This window comes from Xyrauchen texanus, chromosome 8 (genome assembly GCF_025860055.1).
Source record: "Xyrauchen texanus isolate HMW12.3.18 chromosome 8, RBS_HiC_50CHRs, whole genome shotgun sequence".
In the NCBI taxonomy this organism is placed as follows: Eukaryota; Metazoa; Chordata; class Actinopteri; order Cypriniformes; family Catostomidae; genus Xyrauchen; species Xyrauchen texanus.
Window position 1 is genome coordinate 21412737 of NC_068283.1, and position 18463 is coordinate 21431199.

The 18463-nt window shown below is 38.8% G+C and overlaps 1 protein-coding gene across 1 annotated transcript in view; it reads left to right on the forward strand.

Annotated features, from left to right (window-relative positions):
* The first annotated feature begins 7206 nt into the window (after positions 1-7206).
* LOC127647409 (contactin-associated protein 1-like) overlaps positions 7207-18463 on the forward strand; it is a 31243-nt gene continuing 19986 nt past the window's right edge. The window contains exon 1 of the mRNA XM_052131623.1: positions 7207-7393. Coding sequence (XP_051987583.1) covers positions 7333-7393 — 61 coding nt within the window. The 5' untranslated portion in view covers positions 7207-7332. The remainder of the gene's footprint in view (positions 7394-18463) is intronic.

Below are 18463 nucleotides of genomic sequence, written 5' to 3' on the forward strand. Positions count from 1 at the left end.
AATAATAAAAAAATGGCACTGTTGTATTAACAGCATGCCCATATAGAGCGGAGTCAAAAGTAAACAAATGCACGCGACAGAACGTGTAGTCGGTAAATTCAGTCTTGTATTTAAAGACATTTGTATTAAAGTGCTCTATTTCCCTCAACATTTTATACGAATTAATTAGCAAAGGAAAAAATGTGGGATGATGTACCTGGCTGTCGGTGAATATGGTGAGTTAACATATTGGAAGCGCGTCCTTTTTGTGAGGAAAATATTCAACACTAAAACGTTTTGGCTGGTGTTTGAACAAAGGCTATTCAATGTTGTGCTAAATTACTTTTTTCTGACTATATTATTAAGTGTGATAACCTTATTTAGATAATTTTTTACACCCGTTGTAACTAAAAATATATGATGAAAAGACATTTTGGGGGAGTATGCCCAGTATTCCCATAGACTGAAGCTCTAAATAGCTGTTATTGTCCTAGTTTGGCAAGGTCAGAGGTCATCTCAAGCTATGCCACAAATTACGACTATGCAAATTATGTCATGGTAAAATATTACGTGTTAGATAGGTATAGTGAAGCACCTTTGAGAATCAGTGAATTAGTATTACAAACTCTCTTCTCTCGCTATGTTTTTATTTGTGTGTGTGTATTTTCCCCATCTCCATGTCTCTCAGGCTGGAGGGGTGTCAGGGAGAGGGCTCAGAGGAGAAAAAAATAATCTTCATAAACTTCTGACCTCTCTTCCCAACCCCCTCTCACCTCCCTTCATCGTCTCCATTACTCTATCTTTAACCCCAGTTCCTCAAACTCCCTTCCCCCACACCCCCTCCTCCATAACCCCTCTCTCCTCTCACATAAACCTGCTTACAAACTATTTAATTTCTGTAAAGCATACTGTATGTGCCCCTCATAACCATCCCTTGTGGACTTATTTTCTGGATCTTTTTCAGGAAGTTGTTTAACTTTTGAGACAGAAAGCGAGTGCCAATCTTATTCTTTATTTAGGCAATTCGAAATAGTGTAGGACTACTACCATACGGCTCTTATAATTGTTGCAGTATGTAGGAAGTATACTGTGCACAGTGCATATCTCTTTCTTATCTCATTATTTGTCCAGACTGCCAAACATCTAGACATTTTTATACTACTTTTTGAAAAGTTTATTGTGGTATAGTGTATAGGCCTACTGCATGGTGCACACTAAAAATTAAGCTCAAATACCTTTCCAACTTTTTCATGGTGTGAAGATAAAGCCATTCAAAGCAAACGTCCTGGTATTTCCTTCTGTGAAATATTTCTCTCTTGGTCACATTAGTGACAGAATAGGATCTGAGACACTTCTCTACTATCTGATAGTGGCTGATTTCAGTCCATTGTGAGCTGGCCTAGAAAATTAAAGGGAGAAAGAAGGACATAAACAAAAGCAGGCCTTATCAATGTCTCACATCAGAGCCATACAACAATAACCAGGAAGAAATGGACAGATCTGTGAATGCATGCACAATCACAGACACACATATACATATGGGGTTGGATGGAGCAGGGAAGGAATAAGACAAAACAGTGCCAAAGCAAAACAAGCAGTGAGAGAAAACCAGCATCCAGACGCACTCATACTGCACGGTATGTGCACACTAAAGAGGAAGAAAGATAAGCCTAGCTGGATCGCTCCCTTCTCATCTCCTCTTGTCTTCTTTTTTTACCTTACTGGATCCTCGTTTTTTATAACTAATGCTTTTGCTAACTATGTTGGATATACAGTGCCCCCAAAATGTATTTGGAAACATAATTCACACTTAAAAATGTATAAACGTTATTGAATTTATAACATAAATACTTGATTCCGAAATAGCAAACCAAGTGACATCTGCAAACAAATGATGTTAGACCATTTCTCAGAACTAACTGCACTTTTTGGAGTCATTTATGCAATGTTTTTTAGCCAACTGGCTCAAAGACATTTTATGCTGCATTCCAGCTATATTTGGTGGTGGGAATACTCAATATAAAATGTCTTACCCCAATGCATTTCAGCAAAGTCTCTGCAGCCATCTTTGAAAAGCTTTGGGGTAGCTACTTTCTATGTATACAAGTGGCATGAAAGTACAGCTCCAATCTGCTTGACTGGAGATAGACTGAAATCTCCAAAACATCTTATTATGACCAAAAAACATGTTTAAAATCAACAGTAAAATTTGACAACAATGGTATGAGATATTGTGCTTCTTTAGCCCAGATCACACAAACAAATGGTAGTCCAGCTAATGTGCATGCACATTCTTGTGTTGACTGACAAGTGTGTGTGTACCTAAAAGGTAATTGGCTCTTTTACCTGTAAAAATTCTACTTCTACATTTGCCATATTGGGTGTTCCAGTTTCTCCCATTCATTTTAATGCAAGTGCTCCATCTTGCTCAAATGGTCTCTGGTTCCAGTCAATTAAAAGTCATGGTAACATGCAGACCACACATGGCAAATATTATGGCATGCACAGTCTTTGTGAAATGTAGGGAATGTCTGACACACAAACAATTTTTCATCATGTCCTCGTGTGCTTCTTTTTTGCATGTTCATAAAGTCTGTGGAGTGAAAATACTTTATACTTTAATACTTTAAGTTATTTTTGACGTTTCAAAAAACTAGCTTGTTGGTCGGCATGATCTTGTAATTGATGTCAAATAACATCTGTTTTATCAAACAATGCATATTTATTTTTGTGAAATGTTTCGCATGAAACGTGTGCTTAACACCATAACACTTGCTTTGAAATGTTATCCAATGCAAGGACATGTGTTTTCTAAATGTATTAAAATACCCTTTAGGGCCACTGAAACTGAAAAGTGAAACTGAATATTTCATAACTAAAGTTTCTTACAGCATCCAAAATCTAGCATATTTAGGTGTGTGTGCTTACATTTACAGTCATGTTTATGGCATATCCTTTCACAAAAGAGGCTTTCTTACAGGTTTGCGTGTGAGCAGAAGTGCAGGGCCTATAACTGTGGGGTAAAACCACTGGTTATTAAGAGCTAAGGAAGGGTGGGCAGTCATCCAGAGGCCTTGCTCTATTTATGGCCTCCAGACTGTGTGAAAGTACTCAGAACTCGTAAAGAGCTGCCAAAATCCCTGAACTTCTGTGCATGTATGTGTTTATATATGTGTGACTGAGAACTGAACCGTGTCAGTAGTCAATCCATGGGCTGTAAGGGCACGCAAAAGCATAAAGAACATCTAAGGTAAAAGGTGTTGAAGGTTTGGCCCTTTGTTCTGTCATAATATGTATAATTAGGACTATAATATAATATTAAGAACTTTGTAAGATGTTACAAATAAAAAACAGAAGAATTCAATACGAGGGCATTTTTGCCCCCACATTTTTTGCCTGGAGCTCCCCCTAAATTTGCAACCCTAGTTTAGCTATTTATACACTCTTGATATACACACTAAAACAGACATAATCTGCATACTACACCTATATTCATATCTTATCCTATTGGCCAATAGACAGGACAGCAAAGAATAAGAAATTCTGGGTCAAAGTGTTGGCAAGGTGTCCGCATTTACACTAGGGCAGTTCAATAAAGCTTCAAGCATACACAGACAATCACACACACACAAAAACAGTCAATTTTTCATTTTGAAGGTTTTACAAAGCCTTAAGCACCTGGAATGAATTCAGAGTATTATTGGCTGTGAATTGTTGATTGAAGCTCAGGACCTTTTATTTCAAATATTTACTCAGCAGGTCACACCACATACATCATATACACACTTACCCCATCCACCCAATTTCCATGCATATAGAGAGTGACATGTACAGTACATTTCTTTTCACTTCAGACACATCTACATACCCCTATCCATCGTCACAGTAACATATAGACTGAACACACACACACACACACACACACACACACACACACACACACAATTTCACCTCCTAAATGTCAGACAGGCCACACATATTTTGTTGGCCGTTTGTTTGCACGCCAGTGTTTGTTTGATATCAACAGCACTGTGGTGACTATCATACTTGGCAGCAGTTACTAGGATTGTGTTTCAATTTCAGTTAATTCGTGTGCTTGTGTATCTCTGTATGCCTGCAATGTCAAGATGGCATTTTACATGCTTCCCAATGCATTTGCAAATGTGTGCAAATCTTTCCCACATGTAGACTAATTTATAAATTCTGTTCTACTTTTACTTGTGAGAGCACATGAAATCATATGAGAATGATGGGTGGTAATTTCATTTGAAAGGTGTTGGTTGATGACCACTGACACCCTGATAAGGCAAACACTATTCTAGCCTGTGAGCTGAGCTGCAGTCATGGTTATTTAAAACTGTAAAGTGGAACATGATTACAGGACTAGTCTGGGCTCTGTAAAATACAATACTGCTTGCACACTAAAGCGAGTGCTATTGAAAATGTAGCTGGCAGAGCTAGCAGGCTAGCATGCTAACTTCCTCGATGTCAAGAGTGACCAAAGCTGGCTTGTCAGAATAACACATTGTTTATAAATTGAACATTAACACTTTACACTAAGGTAGTATGTTAACATTATGTAACGTAGTAGTTAAGAACTAACAATGAACAACAATGAACAGCATTTATTGATATTGATCTTGATCATTTCTGCATTAACATTCAAAGTTGTACACATTGATATTAGTGAATGCATTCTGAAGTAACAGTAAACAATAGTATGGTTTTTTATGCGTCAGATGGATATAGTGGGGGCCTTTGACCTGAACAAGACTGTTTGTATATAATTTGCCTATAAAGTTAATGTAAAGTTTTACCAAGTGAACAACAGGCAACATTTAAAGGAAATCCATAGTTCTTGAAGTAGTTGGTACTTTTCTCTTTTAGATGGGAATTTCTGATACTACAAGGAAGGTTTGTGGTGGATGGTGTCAGGCAGGTGGCCAATGCTTGCAGTCAGGGTATTTATTTGTTTATTTGCCCAATAAACTCAGCCAAAACCATCTTGTTGTAGCAGCTGTCCTGTCAGTGGATGATGAGCCACGGAGAGGCTGTAGGTGCCCCCAGGGGCGGAGCTAGGGGGTGACCAATGGGGTGGCCAGGCTTCTGTCCATGGTTGCCACAGCCACCCCATTGGCCACCCCACTCGAAATTGCAGTTTTGGCCATTTTTTGTCTTGGGCACAATTTAACTAGTCTTTCTACACCAACAATCACCATCCCCCTGTCCAAAGGTACCAACACACCCCCAGTAGAGGAATTTAATTGCATTCATAAACTCTGGTGATTTAGATGTTTACAACCAATGCAATTTAAGCCAGAACAAAGCTTGGATCCTTCTTAAGATTGTTGACTTACTGTATCTACAGATTCACCACTAAATATAAACCAAATTTGGACTATGTGGTTTCATATAGTTTCTGTATGTTTAGTCTGAATGGTCAGATAATGCAAGTTTTTGCCTGATTTGTCTTAAATTTAACAGACAAGTCCACATCAGTGAAGCTATTTTGAGAATGTTTACAAAATGATTCTGGGATAACCAATGGGGAAAATGGTGAGACAGAAATGCAAATACCCATAGGCAAAATTCATACACAGAACAGCCACACAACTAAACACACACATGCATATGTATGTACTACATATATAGTCTGATAAAAATAGGGATGTGATCAGATCTAAACAATTATGTTAAATAGAATAGAATGTGTTTAAGAGCAATAGAGACACTTCCATAAGAAATGCAAGTGACATCAAATAAAACAGTTAGGTTGGAATAGGTTGGGGGGTTGGAGTGTACAGGGAAGTGTAAACATTTAGATTAGATTGTGTAACTTCCCAATGTCTCCCTATTTGTGTGATTCTGTAACCTGATCAAAAGTCTCACACATTTTTCAATCACAATGATTTAAGTTTCACTTTTCACCCATATATTACACAGCCAGGCTTTCACTGAACCAGAACTGAACCAAAACCAAGCTTAAACCAGACAAATGACTACAATGAGACTATAGCAAACCAAACAGCTGTGTATGTGAAACTTCCCTCACATGCATCAATTTGTCACTGAGTCATTTACAAATACATTATTTCCTCTTTAAAGAGAGGTCACCTGTTGAAATAGAGAGAAGTGACTAAATGTCTTATATATCTTATGTGGTTTACCATTCTGGCATTCATTTCACTGCAAACTTCATGTTATGACTTATGTGTGCCATCTAGTGCTCATATGAGGCATTTGATCAGTGTATGCCATTGTGACACACAGACACAAATTAAAATCACATACCGGCTGGCTGCCATTACACTAGTGTGTTCTTTACCTTTATCCGGCCTAAAGACAACGGCAGACAATACAGCATAAACACAGAGCAGATTCCTTACGAGTTGAACGATGATTTTATAGGGGCAATCATTTATGAAAGAAAAAATCTAATTCTTGTTAATCCCTTTTTTTTAGTCGACATTCACCCGCATATTCATATTCTTGAATGAGTAATATTAAAGCATAGTGTGTAAGATAATTGTAAGTAGGAGGGAGTGTGATAAAACTCCAATCTGATTTGATAAGAAACGCTGCAAATCCCACTCTGCCCCTGTGCATGTCCCATCTTCCACCCTGCTCTGCTGATGCCCTACAAACCCACTTCTTAACCCCAAAGCCTTTTAAGATCACAGAGGATAGAGCGCCTCTTTCAACACAAAGCCGTCTTTGCACCTTGCACCGACCCAAACACACGCAGTAAATATACAATCAGATTGTAAGCAGCGCGACTTTGATTGATTGTAGTAATAAGAGGAAGGGAGGCACAGGGAATGTGGACTTGATGTGAATTTTGTGACGACATAATGACGTTAATGGCCTGTACCATCATACTTCTGAAACTATATATTTGCTGCAGTCATGAGTAATGAGCAAGGCCGTACTGTTGCTTGAATTCAAAAGGTTCTCGCGCCCCCTCCCTCATCGCAAACAAGAACACTAAAATTGTGGCTGTCCACTGTAGCCTACACACAAACCATGCAACAACTCCGCTTTCTCTCTGTATCATTTAAAACACAGTGTTTAGGTGTTTCTTGCGAGCAAAAGGTCAACACTTGTATCAAGCTTTTCAATGCATTTTACTTAATGAAAGTATGCGCGCTCCCGTCAAAAAGCAGCATCAGCACCACTGTCTTGCACGCGCGCCCGGCTCAAGCGAGCGAGCCTGTCGCCATCCCGGCCGGGAGAGTTGAAGCCGCGCGAGTCAAAGTTCCCGAAAGAACGGCTGAACTATGCTGGACTGTCCGGTTACGCGGAGAGGATAACATCTGATTTACTCACCTAAGCGGGGGCCGTCTACCGGAAAGAATGGGCATCAAAATTCTTGGCCCTTGCTTACTCTTTCTCGCTTTTCAGCATTGCTCGTCACGTAAGTCAAACCGCTGGTGCAAAATGCACTACATATGTCTTATTTGTCCAATACAGGGCATTTGCGTGATTATAGCAAGGACAAAATGTTTCTAAAATATAATTGTTTATCCTAAATGACAATTTGTGAGCATTTAATGTAGCCTACGTCATCAGTGAGAAAACAGAATGTAAAACTAATATAGGAATGTTTCTTTTCCTAATCTCTGTGTGTGATCTAGAAGGTTTTGTGGTGGAATTAAAGCATTGATGTTGTCCTGAATCCTCGCTCGCGGCTCTGCCTGAGTCTGCCGGACTCTTTCTGCATTGCAGTGCTTCCGCGCGCTCACTTAGGCAAGTTTCTGCATGGCAAGGTGCGTCTCGCGGCGAAGGGGACACGCGCAAAGGACACGCGGGTTTCACTTAGACTGTTGAAAGAATTTATTTGCACATTTAGCAGTATTTTTAGTGTTTAAATGTGTTTTCCGGTGAATTTTGATGTAAGTCCATGAAGTTGTGGGACCAACCCTATGCGCAGAGGGTGGGCGCATTAACTAGCTTATCTACGAACTCCTAAATTCAAATGACGTAGAAAGACTGCTTGTGAATTCACACCAAGGTTACCTTAAAACAGCATATTAATCGCAATATAAATAAAAAGAGAAGCATTGTAATTGAATAAATATCAAAACACTAGCTAGTAAAGTCATTTTTGTATTTAATTTATAGTTACAGGAATGCTTGCAATATTTTACTTGGTCTGCTATTTAACATAGTCTGCTTTAAAAGGATAGCCTACTTGCAATTGCTAACCCATGATATAAAATTGACCTTGGTCTAATAATGTATCTGTTAGTGTTTGCACATATTCTATTATAAACACTGATGTTTTTGTCATCACACGAGCCTTTAGAATGGGGGTGTATTGTGTCTTCAATCTTGTAATACACATTTTTACTGTCAATTTGTGGGTTTGTGGAATGTGACTTTACAAGCTTGATCAAAGCGACTTTAGCTAAAGTTTAATTTAGCCATTTTGAATTATTAATGTAAGCCCTTGTCATCTCTGGATAGTGTTTCATGATGAGGTCTTGTGTGAATGAGAGTGCAATCTATTGTATGCTAATAGGAATTGTGCTGCATAATGTGTTGAAACTATAACAACACATTTTGAAACAATAATGTGTTCTGAAATCCCAAAAGTGGGGCTTTGCTTGCCTCCCACCTCACTACAAATTATTTGACAAGAATGAGTGCTTCAAAATGATGTATTGTCTCAAGGAGATAATTCAAGCAGCACTGAGCATGGAGATTAAACAGCTCTAATTCTGCACTCTTGCTTCAGATTCACTGTCATAAATCTTTGGTAGAGAGGGAGGGAGGAAGTGGAAATTGTCCCGACTTAAAATGGATGCTCTCTCATTACAGGGAAATTATTTTACAATGTACTCTTTATCAGTTATCAGTATCTAATATGTCCTTCCTGAAATATGTCCCATCTGTGTGTGTGTTTGTTGAATAGATTTCAAATGCTGGTGGTCGGTGCAATTGAAAAGATCCATTGCAGAAAGGTGTGAAAGATTCAGGGAGAGGGTGTTATTTGGGGGTGTGTGGCAAGGGGGTGACTTTCTTGGATTGACTCAGGGAATTTGGATTTTGATATTCATAATCCCTTTGGAGTTTATCTTTTGTGCTTTTATTCAAAGACAGCCGCCTACTGTGCTCCCAGCCCTGCTCTGAATAATTCATACCAACGTGCACCCCCACCCCCCTACCTCTGCAGCTGACCATGCTAAAAATGCTAACCAAAGCCTTCCTACCTGTATGATAGTCAACATGCTCTTAACAAGCCCAAAAAGTGTGTTCCAAACCAGCAGTTTAGCTCGACCCATGTGTAATGCCATCTCCTCCCAGTGATGAGAGATAACTCATGTGATATGCTCACACATCTCCTATAACAGAAGTGCTGCGTCAGCCTGCAGTGATACAACACATGAGTTAGAGATAGAGAGGGAGAGAGGAGAGAGAGAGAGAGAGAGAGAGAGAGAGAGAGAGAGAGAGAGAGAGAGATTCAAAAACTCTTTATTTTTCAAAACAGAGTTCTCTACAAAAGAACATGATTTAACTCAAAACTTTCCCAAAGCACAAAACATTCTCCACAACAGAACATAAAACATTTTTAAGACACCAAATGTTTATGAACTCCTCTACATTATTTGTGGAACTGTAGAAATCAAAATCAACTTTCAATCTAGCTTTCACCATTCTAACAAAAACAGTGTTTATGTCAAAATCTAAGGACTCTTCGATCTTATTCCTTCTACTTAGGTAGATAGCCATTTTTGCTTGACCAAATACAAAGTTAAACAATTGACATTTCAATCTCCTTTTCTGACTGTAACTGAAACCAAGAATAAATAGATGCTTTGAAAAATGCTCTCCAAACATCATGAACATTTGTTGCAACAACTGAAAAAAAGAGCACAGTCTGCTACAATCCAAAAAGCAGTGATAAACTGTTTCCCTCTGTAAACAAAAAGGGCATTCTTCACTTACAATAGGATTGATGATGGAAATGAAATCATTGACAGCCACACTACCGTGGAGAATTCTCCACTGTAGGTCCCCTGCCCTTTTGGTCAACGGTGGTTTGTAAATCACTCTCCATACTGGTCTGACCTCATTGTCAAGCCCCAGATGAGCTCTCCAAGGAGTGTCAGCCCGACCACTTAGTTTATCTTTATTCACAATTTTTACAAACATTTTATACATCGTTTTTCCTCCCATGTCATCAAATTCATTTGTGGGAGTCTCTCTGGACTCTAACAGTTGACCAGTGCAGTCTTTAAAATCAGGAAAAAGAGTCAATGCTGGAAAAGAATCATCAACAACTGGTTGACATTGTCCATTACAGTAGTCTTTTATCAAGGATAATTCAGTCTTTGTGAGTTCACGCTTCCAATTGCTGACCATTTGATCTATGACCCTTATCGATCTGACTCCAACATGAGAGGCTAGACCTGCAGTGTCGATCAAATTTGGTCCACACAGATCAACCACATGTCTCAGTGTAACAGTCCCAGCCGCACAGAACAACTGCATAACGAAGGGCCCTGTTATGTGTTCCACGTTGAAACGAATGCCATTCACCACTGGCTCCTTCAACAGCCATGACAGGGACTCGCAGCTTGCCACTCTCTTTTTATGGAACATCCCCCACACAGTGAACAGTCCATGGTAAAACTTTGGAAGGTTACACAGTTTTTTAGCACTCAGGTCCATTAAAAACAAAGGCTCAGCAAGACCCAAATTCCCACCTCGGATCAATATAGTTCTGGCTAAGGGTCTCCAGACAAGGTTTGCAGGCCCAACAAGAAGCCTCTGGATGAACTGGAGTCGGAACGCAGCGCCCCTACTGGCGAGATGAATGAGTCCCTGCCCTCCTTCCTCCTTTGGCAAAAACAGTACACTCTGTGGGACCCAGTGCAGCCGGTCCCAGAAGAAGTCCACCAACACTGCCTGTATCTTAGCCAGCAGTTGTGCAGGAGGGTCTACACATGATAGACGGTGCCACAGCATTGATGACACTAAATTGTTAATCACAAGTGTTCGACCCCTAAAAGACATGTGTGGCAAGATCCATTTCCATTTCTTGAGACGTCCTTCAACTTTTTCTAAAACATTGTCCCAATTTTTACACAGAAAAGTATAATCTCCAAGATAAACACCAAGATATTTAAAACCACCCTTGTTCCAAATTAACCCGGCAGGTAAAACAAGTTTTCTGCTTAACTCGTTACTGATTGTCACAGCTTCACTTTTTCCCCAGTTAATTTTGGCAGATGACAAAACGCCAAAACCATTAATATTTTCTACAAGGGTGTCTATATCTTCCTGTTTTTTAACAATGACAACAACATCATCGGCATAAGCAGATAATTTAAAAATGGTTTCACATCCAGGAAGGTTTACACCGACAAGAGATTTTCTTAATTTGTGCAAAAGAGGCTCTATGGCTAAGGAGTACAGCATGCCAGATAATGAACATCCCTGTCTGACCCCCCTATGAACTTTAAAAGGAGCACTTAAACCACCGTTGATCTTTAAAATACTCTCAATGTCACTATACAAGACTCGAATCATGTTTACTAGGCCAGATCTGAACCCAAACGCATCTAACGTTTGCCACAAATACTGGTGTTCGACTCTGTCAAATGCCTTTTCTTGGTCAATTGAAATCAGACAAATTTCGCAACCCAATGAATCAGAGAGGTCTAAAACATCACAAATTAAAATAATATTATCAGATATCAACCTATTGGGTATACAATAAGTCTGGTCAACATGAATGACATACTCCATAACGTTTTTCAGTCTCATTGCCAACACCTTTGACAAAAGTTTGTAATCCGTGCAGAGCAGAGCAACCGGCCTCCAGTTCTTTATCTCTTGTAAATCCCCTTTTTTGGGGAGAAGAGTGATGATTGCTCTGCTGCAACTCAAAGGTAAATGTCCTTTTCTTAAACTGTCTCTGAGAACAAGCAACAAGTCTTTGCCAATCACAGGCCAGAAAGCTTTAAAAAAAAATCCACAGGAAGTCCATCAATACCTGGAGATTTACCGCTTTCTAGACTCTGCAACGCAGAATATAGTTCATCAGCAGAGATTGGAGCATCCAACTCCATGTTAGCCTCCTCAGAAACCTTGGGTAAGCCCTCATGGAAAGACTGCGCCACCTCTGATCTCTCTTGGAACTCACTCTTGAAAAGATTCTCGTAAAAATCAACTGCAGATTTACGAATGTCCACAGACTCTTGCAGCAATTGTCCAGTGCTGGACCGCAGAGAGTGCATAAGCCTCCTTTGTCCATTTTTTCGTTCAAGGCCGAAAAAAAATGAGAAGGTGCATCCATTTTGGCAATATTTTGATAACGTGAGCTGAACCAGAGCACCTTGAGCAGAGAAACCCAACAGGTTAGATAGAGCTGACTTTTTCTTTTTAAGAATTTTAAAATGTTCTCCTTCTCTTGTTGAGTCTGCCAAACTTTGCAGCTTCTCTATTTCACTCTCCAAAGTTTTCATAGATCTAGTCATGTCCTTTGTGACATTGAGAGTATACTATAGGCACAGCTGTTTTATATTGACCTTCCCTATGTCCCACCACTGTTATAATGAATTGTACTCAGATTTTTCTTTTGTGAAACCACTCCAGAAATACTTAAAAGCATCTTTAAAAGTGTTATCAGAAAGCAAGGATACATTAAAATGCCAATAGGCACTTCTACATTTCACATCCTTAACAAGGATGTTAATTGTACGAGGCAATGATCTGAAATACCAATTGGGTGTATTGAACAACCTTCAAGAACATTGCTCTGATGTTTGAAACAGTAAACTCTATCAAGCCTAGCCAAAGACAAAGAATTATCTTTAACAGAAGTCCAAGTATACTGACGCTGAGTGGTATGAAAAAACCTCCAAACATCACATAAATCATTCATCTCAATTACTTTTACAAGACAATTCTTACTGGCTCCATGTGGTTCTGGGTGGTTTCTGTCTAGAGCTGCATTCTCAGTGCAGTTAAAATCCCCACCCAGGAACATGTATCCATCAGTGTCACAGTTGCTTATTACATCGTTTAGAATGTTTAAAAAGACCACCCTTTCTGGGCCTACAGTAGGAGCATAAACATTGATGAAAGTCATTTTTACACTTTCAAAAACAGCTTGTATTTTTAACAAGCGACCTGCAATGATTTCCTCAGTAACACAAGAGATGGGTAAAAAATCTCTAGAAAACAAAATACCCACTCCACCACTGTTGCTACACTTATGACTGAGAAAAACTTCCCCATCCCAATCTTTCTTCCACGTGATTTCATTTTCAGCTGTGCTATGTGTTTCTTGTAAAAAAATTACATTTAGTTTTTTAACTCTAAACAAACTGATGAGAGAAACTATCTTCACATCCTCTCTAGCACCATTAACGTTTAAAGAACCCAACTTTATGTCACACATAGTAAAAGTTAAGTTGCATTTAAACAGAACAGAGAGGTTAACACAAACAAAGAAAAAGACAAACAAAAGACACTTAACCATCATTAACTAATTGTGCTCTCGCTTTAATAAGAAATTTTTTTAAACGAAAAATTTCTTGATCTGTAAAGGTCAGTTGGCCAGGGTTTTCTGTATTTTTCATGAACAATTTGACTGAATCAATGAACAACTTTAAGTCTGGGAAAAAATCATAAATTTTAACCAATCTCAACCCTTTAGTTCTTTGTAAAAAGGACTGAATTTTTGTGAAAGAGTAAGCACTCTCCACATCCATCTGTGTGTCTCCATTAACATCACTTTCAGACTTTTGCGTGTTCATCAACCCATCATCTGACTGAGAAGAACAGCTCATAGGATTCGTTTTTGATACTTTTGCATTTTGTTCAGTGATTGATTTAATTTCTGGATTTTTCCTCTTTGTTGACAGTTTGGAAATTTCAGCATCCAAAAAAACATCTTCCTCATTAAACAACACTGACACAGCTACTCTAGTCGCGGTTTGACCAACATTTAAAACCTTGTTTAAACCATCTTGTGCGCTTTTGTTCACTCGTTACATTTTCTGTCTGCTCATTCTCCTTATCGCTATCATCTCGGTTTTCTTCCTGCACAGTTCTCTGCGGTTCGCCAGGTAAAGAAACTCCGCTTTCGGCCCGAACGGGCGGCGAATCCGCTGCTCTCTCAGGGCAAGAGCGAAACACATGCCCAACAGTCCCACACCCAAAGCATTTCATCGTCTCTGATGTTACATGCACAGTGTAGTCAAAGTCATCAACCTTGAACTTAAACACTAGATTTAGCTCTTCATTTCTCTTTTTAAGAATCATGTGTACATGTCTCCTAAAAGACACAACGTGTTTGAGATGAGGAGACTTGCAGCTGATAGGAATCATCTTTATCGGAGTCACTAGTTTTCCATGTCTGCCTAGCTCTTTTTCTAAAAGCTCATTTTTCATAAACGGGGGTATATTCGAAATAATGACTTTTTTTGGCAGGGTTTACAAGAGACAGAACTGGTGTGTATGTGTCCTGAATCACAACTCCACTTTCAAGCAACTGATTTACTTTGTCCAACACTGTCTAAAAAATCACAACGGCACTATTCATCCTAGAAGCCGATTTTATACTGTCATAACCGACAATCTCACCCACCGCTAGACTACAATCCTCAACCGAACACCCGTTAGGCGGAGAAAATTTAATAGCGTGTCGGCGCGTGAGTTTGTGCAAACTAGTGTGTTCACCTGCTGCAGCCATGCTGACAGCCACGCCGGCCGCCGCCGCCTCCACCAAACACACACCAATGAACCCCAATGAACACTGTTCCTCTAAACAACTCCTCAAAGCATCAACAGAGAAACAAAAGTTTTGAAAGAAAGTAGAGAACTCACATTCAGCACACTCTCAGCAGCACTCACCGCACTCACTCCCAACATGCACTCGCAGAGTGAGACAGAGAGAGAGAGAGAGAGAGAGAGAGAGCATCATATGGAAGTAAAATGAAGTTTAACAATTGCAGTGAGATTGTTTTGGAAGAATGGAACACAATATGCACACAGATGTCATAGAAACATGATCAGGTCACTTTTCACCCCAAAATCAAATCAAATCAAATATAATATTTTGCATGATACAAATAATACCTATTTTGGACATTATTTTCATAGAAATACAGCACAATGAAAGCATTATTTCCCCTCAAGGATTTTTTTTCTGTAACTCTCATTATTCTCAATGGCAATTCTCATTACTGTTACAATATTTTTTACAACAGGTTTCATTAGATTCACTCAAAAGATGACATCTTTCTCATTTAAGCTGTCAACATGCATAGACAGGAAAGTGTGGATTTAAGCATTTTGCAGCTTTGTCTTTAGATGCCATGAGTTTTGCACAAGTGTGTGGCTCTGTATGTGTCTATGTGGTGTTATTGGATTTTCTCAGCTTAACCTGCAGCACTTCTGCTCTGAGTGCTTTAATAACTCTAATGCTTCTCGCTGCTCTGCTTAGCTGCTGGGGAAAAGAGTAGCACAGGGTGGAAATCAATGATCTCATATCTAGTGAAGAGGGCGCTGCAAACTTCAAGTTAGAGCACAGTCACAGACAATAACCCCTGCACCTTATTTAAGAGAGAGAGAGAGAGAGAGAGAGAGAGAGAGAGAGAGAGAGAGAGAGAGAGATGAGACTGGGTCACATTCAATCGATTCATTTATCAGCCTATATCTGAATAAATAAATGGATGGGTGCTATTTCTTATGGGAGTATTTAGAGTCCAGGCTAATATTAGAGGCTGGAAAATAAGTCTTATTCTGTTTTGAATAGTAAAAAATGTTAGGAGGAAATTCCATAGATGTTTTATCATGTATTATAAAAATGTGTTGAGCTGTCTTGTACATGATACAATTTAGCATGTTAAGTTGTGATGAATAAAGACTACAATTTGTCAATTTGAAAAAGAGTATTTAGAAATCAGAATCTAATGTTGTGATTGTTATATCAATGTCCAAATTCTACAGATATCTTGCAATCTTCTTTACCAATACAAAGCTATCATGGATTTTACAATGTGGTGAATCAACAGCACGCTCACACACGCATGCACGCACAATCTTTTCCTCTTTCTATCTCTCTGTCCATCTCCCTCAGGGTTACTCTGCCGTCTCTTTGCGTTTGCTACAAGACATGATAAAACCACCTTGAGAAACACATTTACTTAACTGGGATCATAACATAGACTGCTATTGTTCTATTGTTTTGAATATTTAGCTATTTATCATTACTATAAACTACAATTACACCCACCCACACCCCACCATTAAAAGAAAAAGGAAAGATAACACATTTTTAGAATATAAAAGACATGTTTTCCTTCAAGTATACACCAAAAGTAAGTTTTGTCAGATTTAGCAAGCTTCTGAGGACTTTTTTCAGCAAGTTTTTCCCAGAGTACAGTCAGGTAAGAAATGCAAAGTGCACAAAAACTAAAACCTTCTTGTAAGAGTGTGTGATTTAACTGATTGATTGTTGTAGGGCACAATGTCATTATCTAGAACCTTTGAGATTCAGATTGATCTCACTCTGAATTTCTGCTGCTGAAATTGATCTGTGCTTACCAAAATTCGAACCACTGCTCCCAGTGGCCAAAACCTGAAGTGTTGTTGACCATATTCTGGGTAAAATGTCCAGTGGCACAAAAAGAAAGTTGTATTTTTAGTTGTAAATTATGTAATGAATAATTTTACCAAACCAAACACACTGTCCTTCAAAGATGAAATGACCATTCAAACTATTTATGATCGGTCTAATCCCTCACAATCTTTAGAAAACTTCTGAAGACATAGCTGTTCTGTTAATATCTAAATAAGCACTCTATATACTCCATACTCAAGGTTACCCAATAAAATATAAACACAGCTTGAAACTTTTGAATTACTTGTTTATATCAGCTATGGGACTTTGTGTTGCAGTTTGTTTTGTACTGCTTTTACCTTGTAAGTTGCTTTAGATAAAAGCATCTACATGAATAAATGTCAATGGGACAAAAGGAATGCTATGGGTGAGGGTACATGATTGTTGTTGTATATGGTTAATTTCTCTCATTCTATCTACTTATTGGGGAGACTGTTTGCCTCTAGCCACATACTGTCTCCTGGTACTCCTGGTTGGTATTTCATCTTGATAGCTCTACATAATGTAGATCTCTTTTCACTTCCTGTTCTCTGTCAGTTCTTGGTTTATGTGTTTGCTGTAGTTAGTGAGGTGCGGTGGATGAATTATGATTGCTGATACCATTTGGGCAGATGGGTTCATTAGAGCTCTGTTGAAAGGGTGAAATTGAGGTGGGTTTATCTGACGCTGCTGTTTAGATTAAGCTGAAATGTTGCCAGGTCTAAATGAAGCAGGGATTTGTGTAACAGTGGACTAATGAAATGCCACGGTAATATTTGCTAAAATGGCCTGATTTATATTCTGTTCTACCCGTCCACTCAGATGCAAAAACATTTGTGTATACCTATACAACTGTAATAAAGGTAAACATTGTTCTTCATTCTCTTTGGTATGTAATCATATGTGAAGTGCAAATGATTTTTTCTTATATAGAAATTTACACACATGTTTACTTAGCTAAATGGTGATATGCCATAGACTTCTACTGTTTTTATATAAAGCTAATTGTAATTATAATAGACTTACCCTAACCCACACCCAAACCCAAGCTTTAAAATAACTTTTTGAGAAGAAAAAAAAAACACTATTGCTTATTTATATATTTTTAATTGATGAGATCCCAAATTTTCCCAAAAGTTGAGCTCACTTCTAGGGCTAATTTTATCCCCAAACTATAGCTATGTATGCACACACATGCACACATACACTACCGTTCAAAAGTTTAGGGTCACTTACTCATTCTTTATTTTAGAATAATTTTAAAGTCATCACAACTATGGAATAATAGAAATGGTAATATGGGAATTATGTTGTGACAAAGAAAAAAACGAAACAAAAAAAAATCTGTTATATTTTAGCATCTTCAAAGGCGCCACACTTTGACTAGATTTTGGAGACATGTACTCTTGACATTTTCTCAACCAACTTCTTGAGGTATCACCCTGGGATGCTTTTTAAACAGTATTGAAGAAGTTCTCATCTATATGCTGGGCACTTAGTGGCTGCTTTTCTTAATTATTTGGTCCAAGTCATCAATTTCAAAAACGTTATTTTTTTAAATAAAACGTGGTTGTCGATGAGCCTGTCATGTACCCCGTGGCCATCAACAAGCATGTCCTGTTCTCTGTAGCCATCAACGAGCCTTTCCAGATCCCTTTGGCCAATGACCTATCCTTTCCAGTCCCCCTTGTCCCTGGACGAGCCTTACCAGTCTTCTGTGGCCATCGATGGGCCTGTCCAGTCCCCAGTAGCTGCTGCCAAATTGGACCCTTCTAACCCATCGCCTGTGGTTGCTGTCTCGAGCCTGTCTGACCTCTGTTCAGAAGCCTCCGCCACACTGTCTGATCATTCGCTAGAGTCTACTGC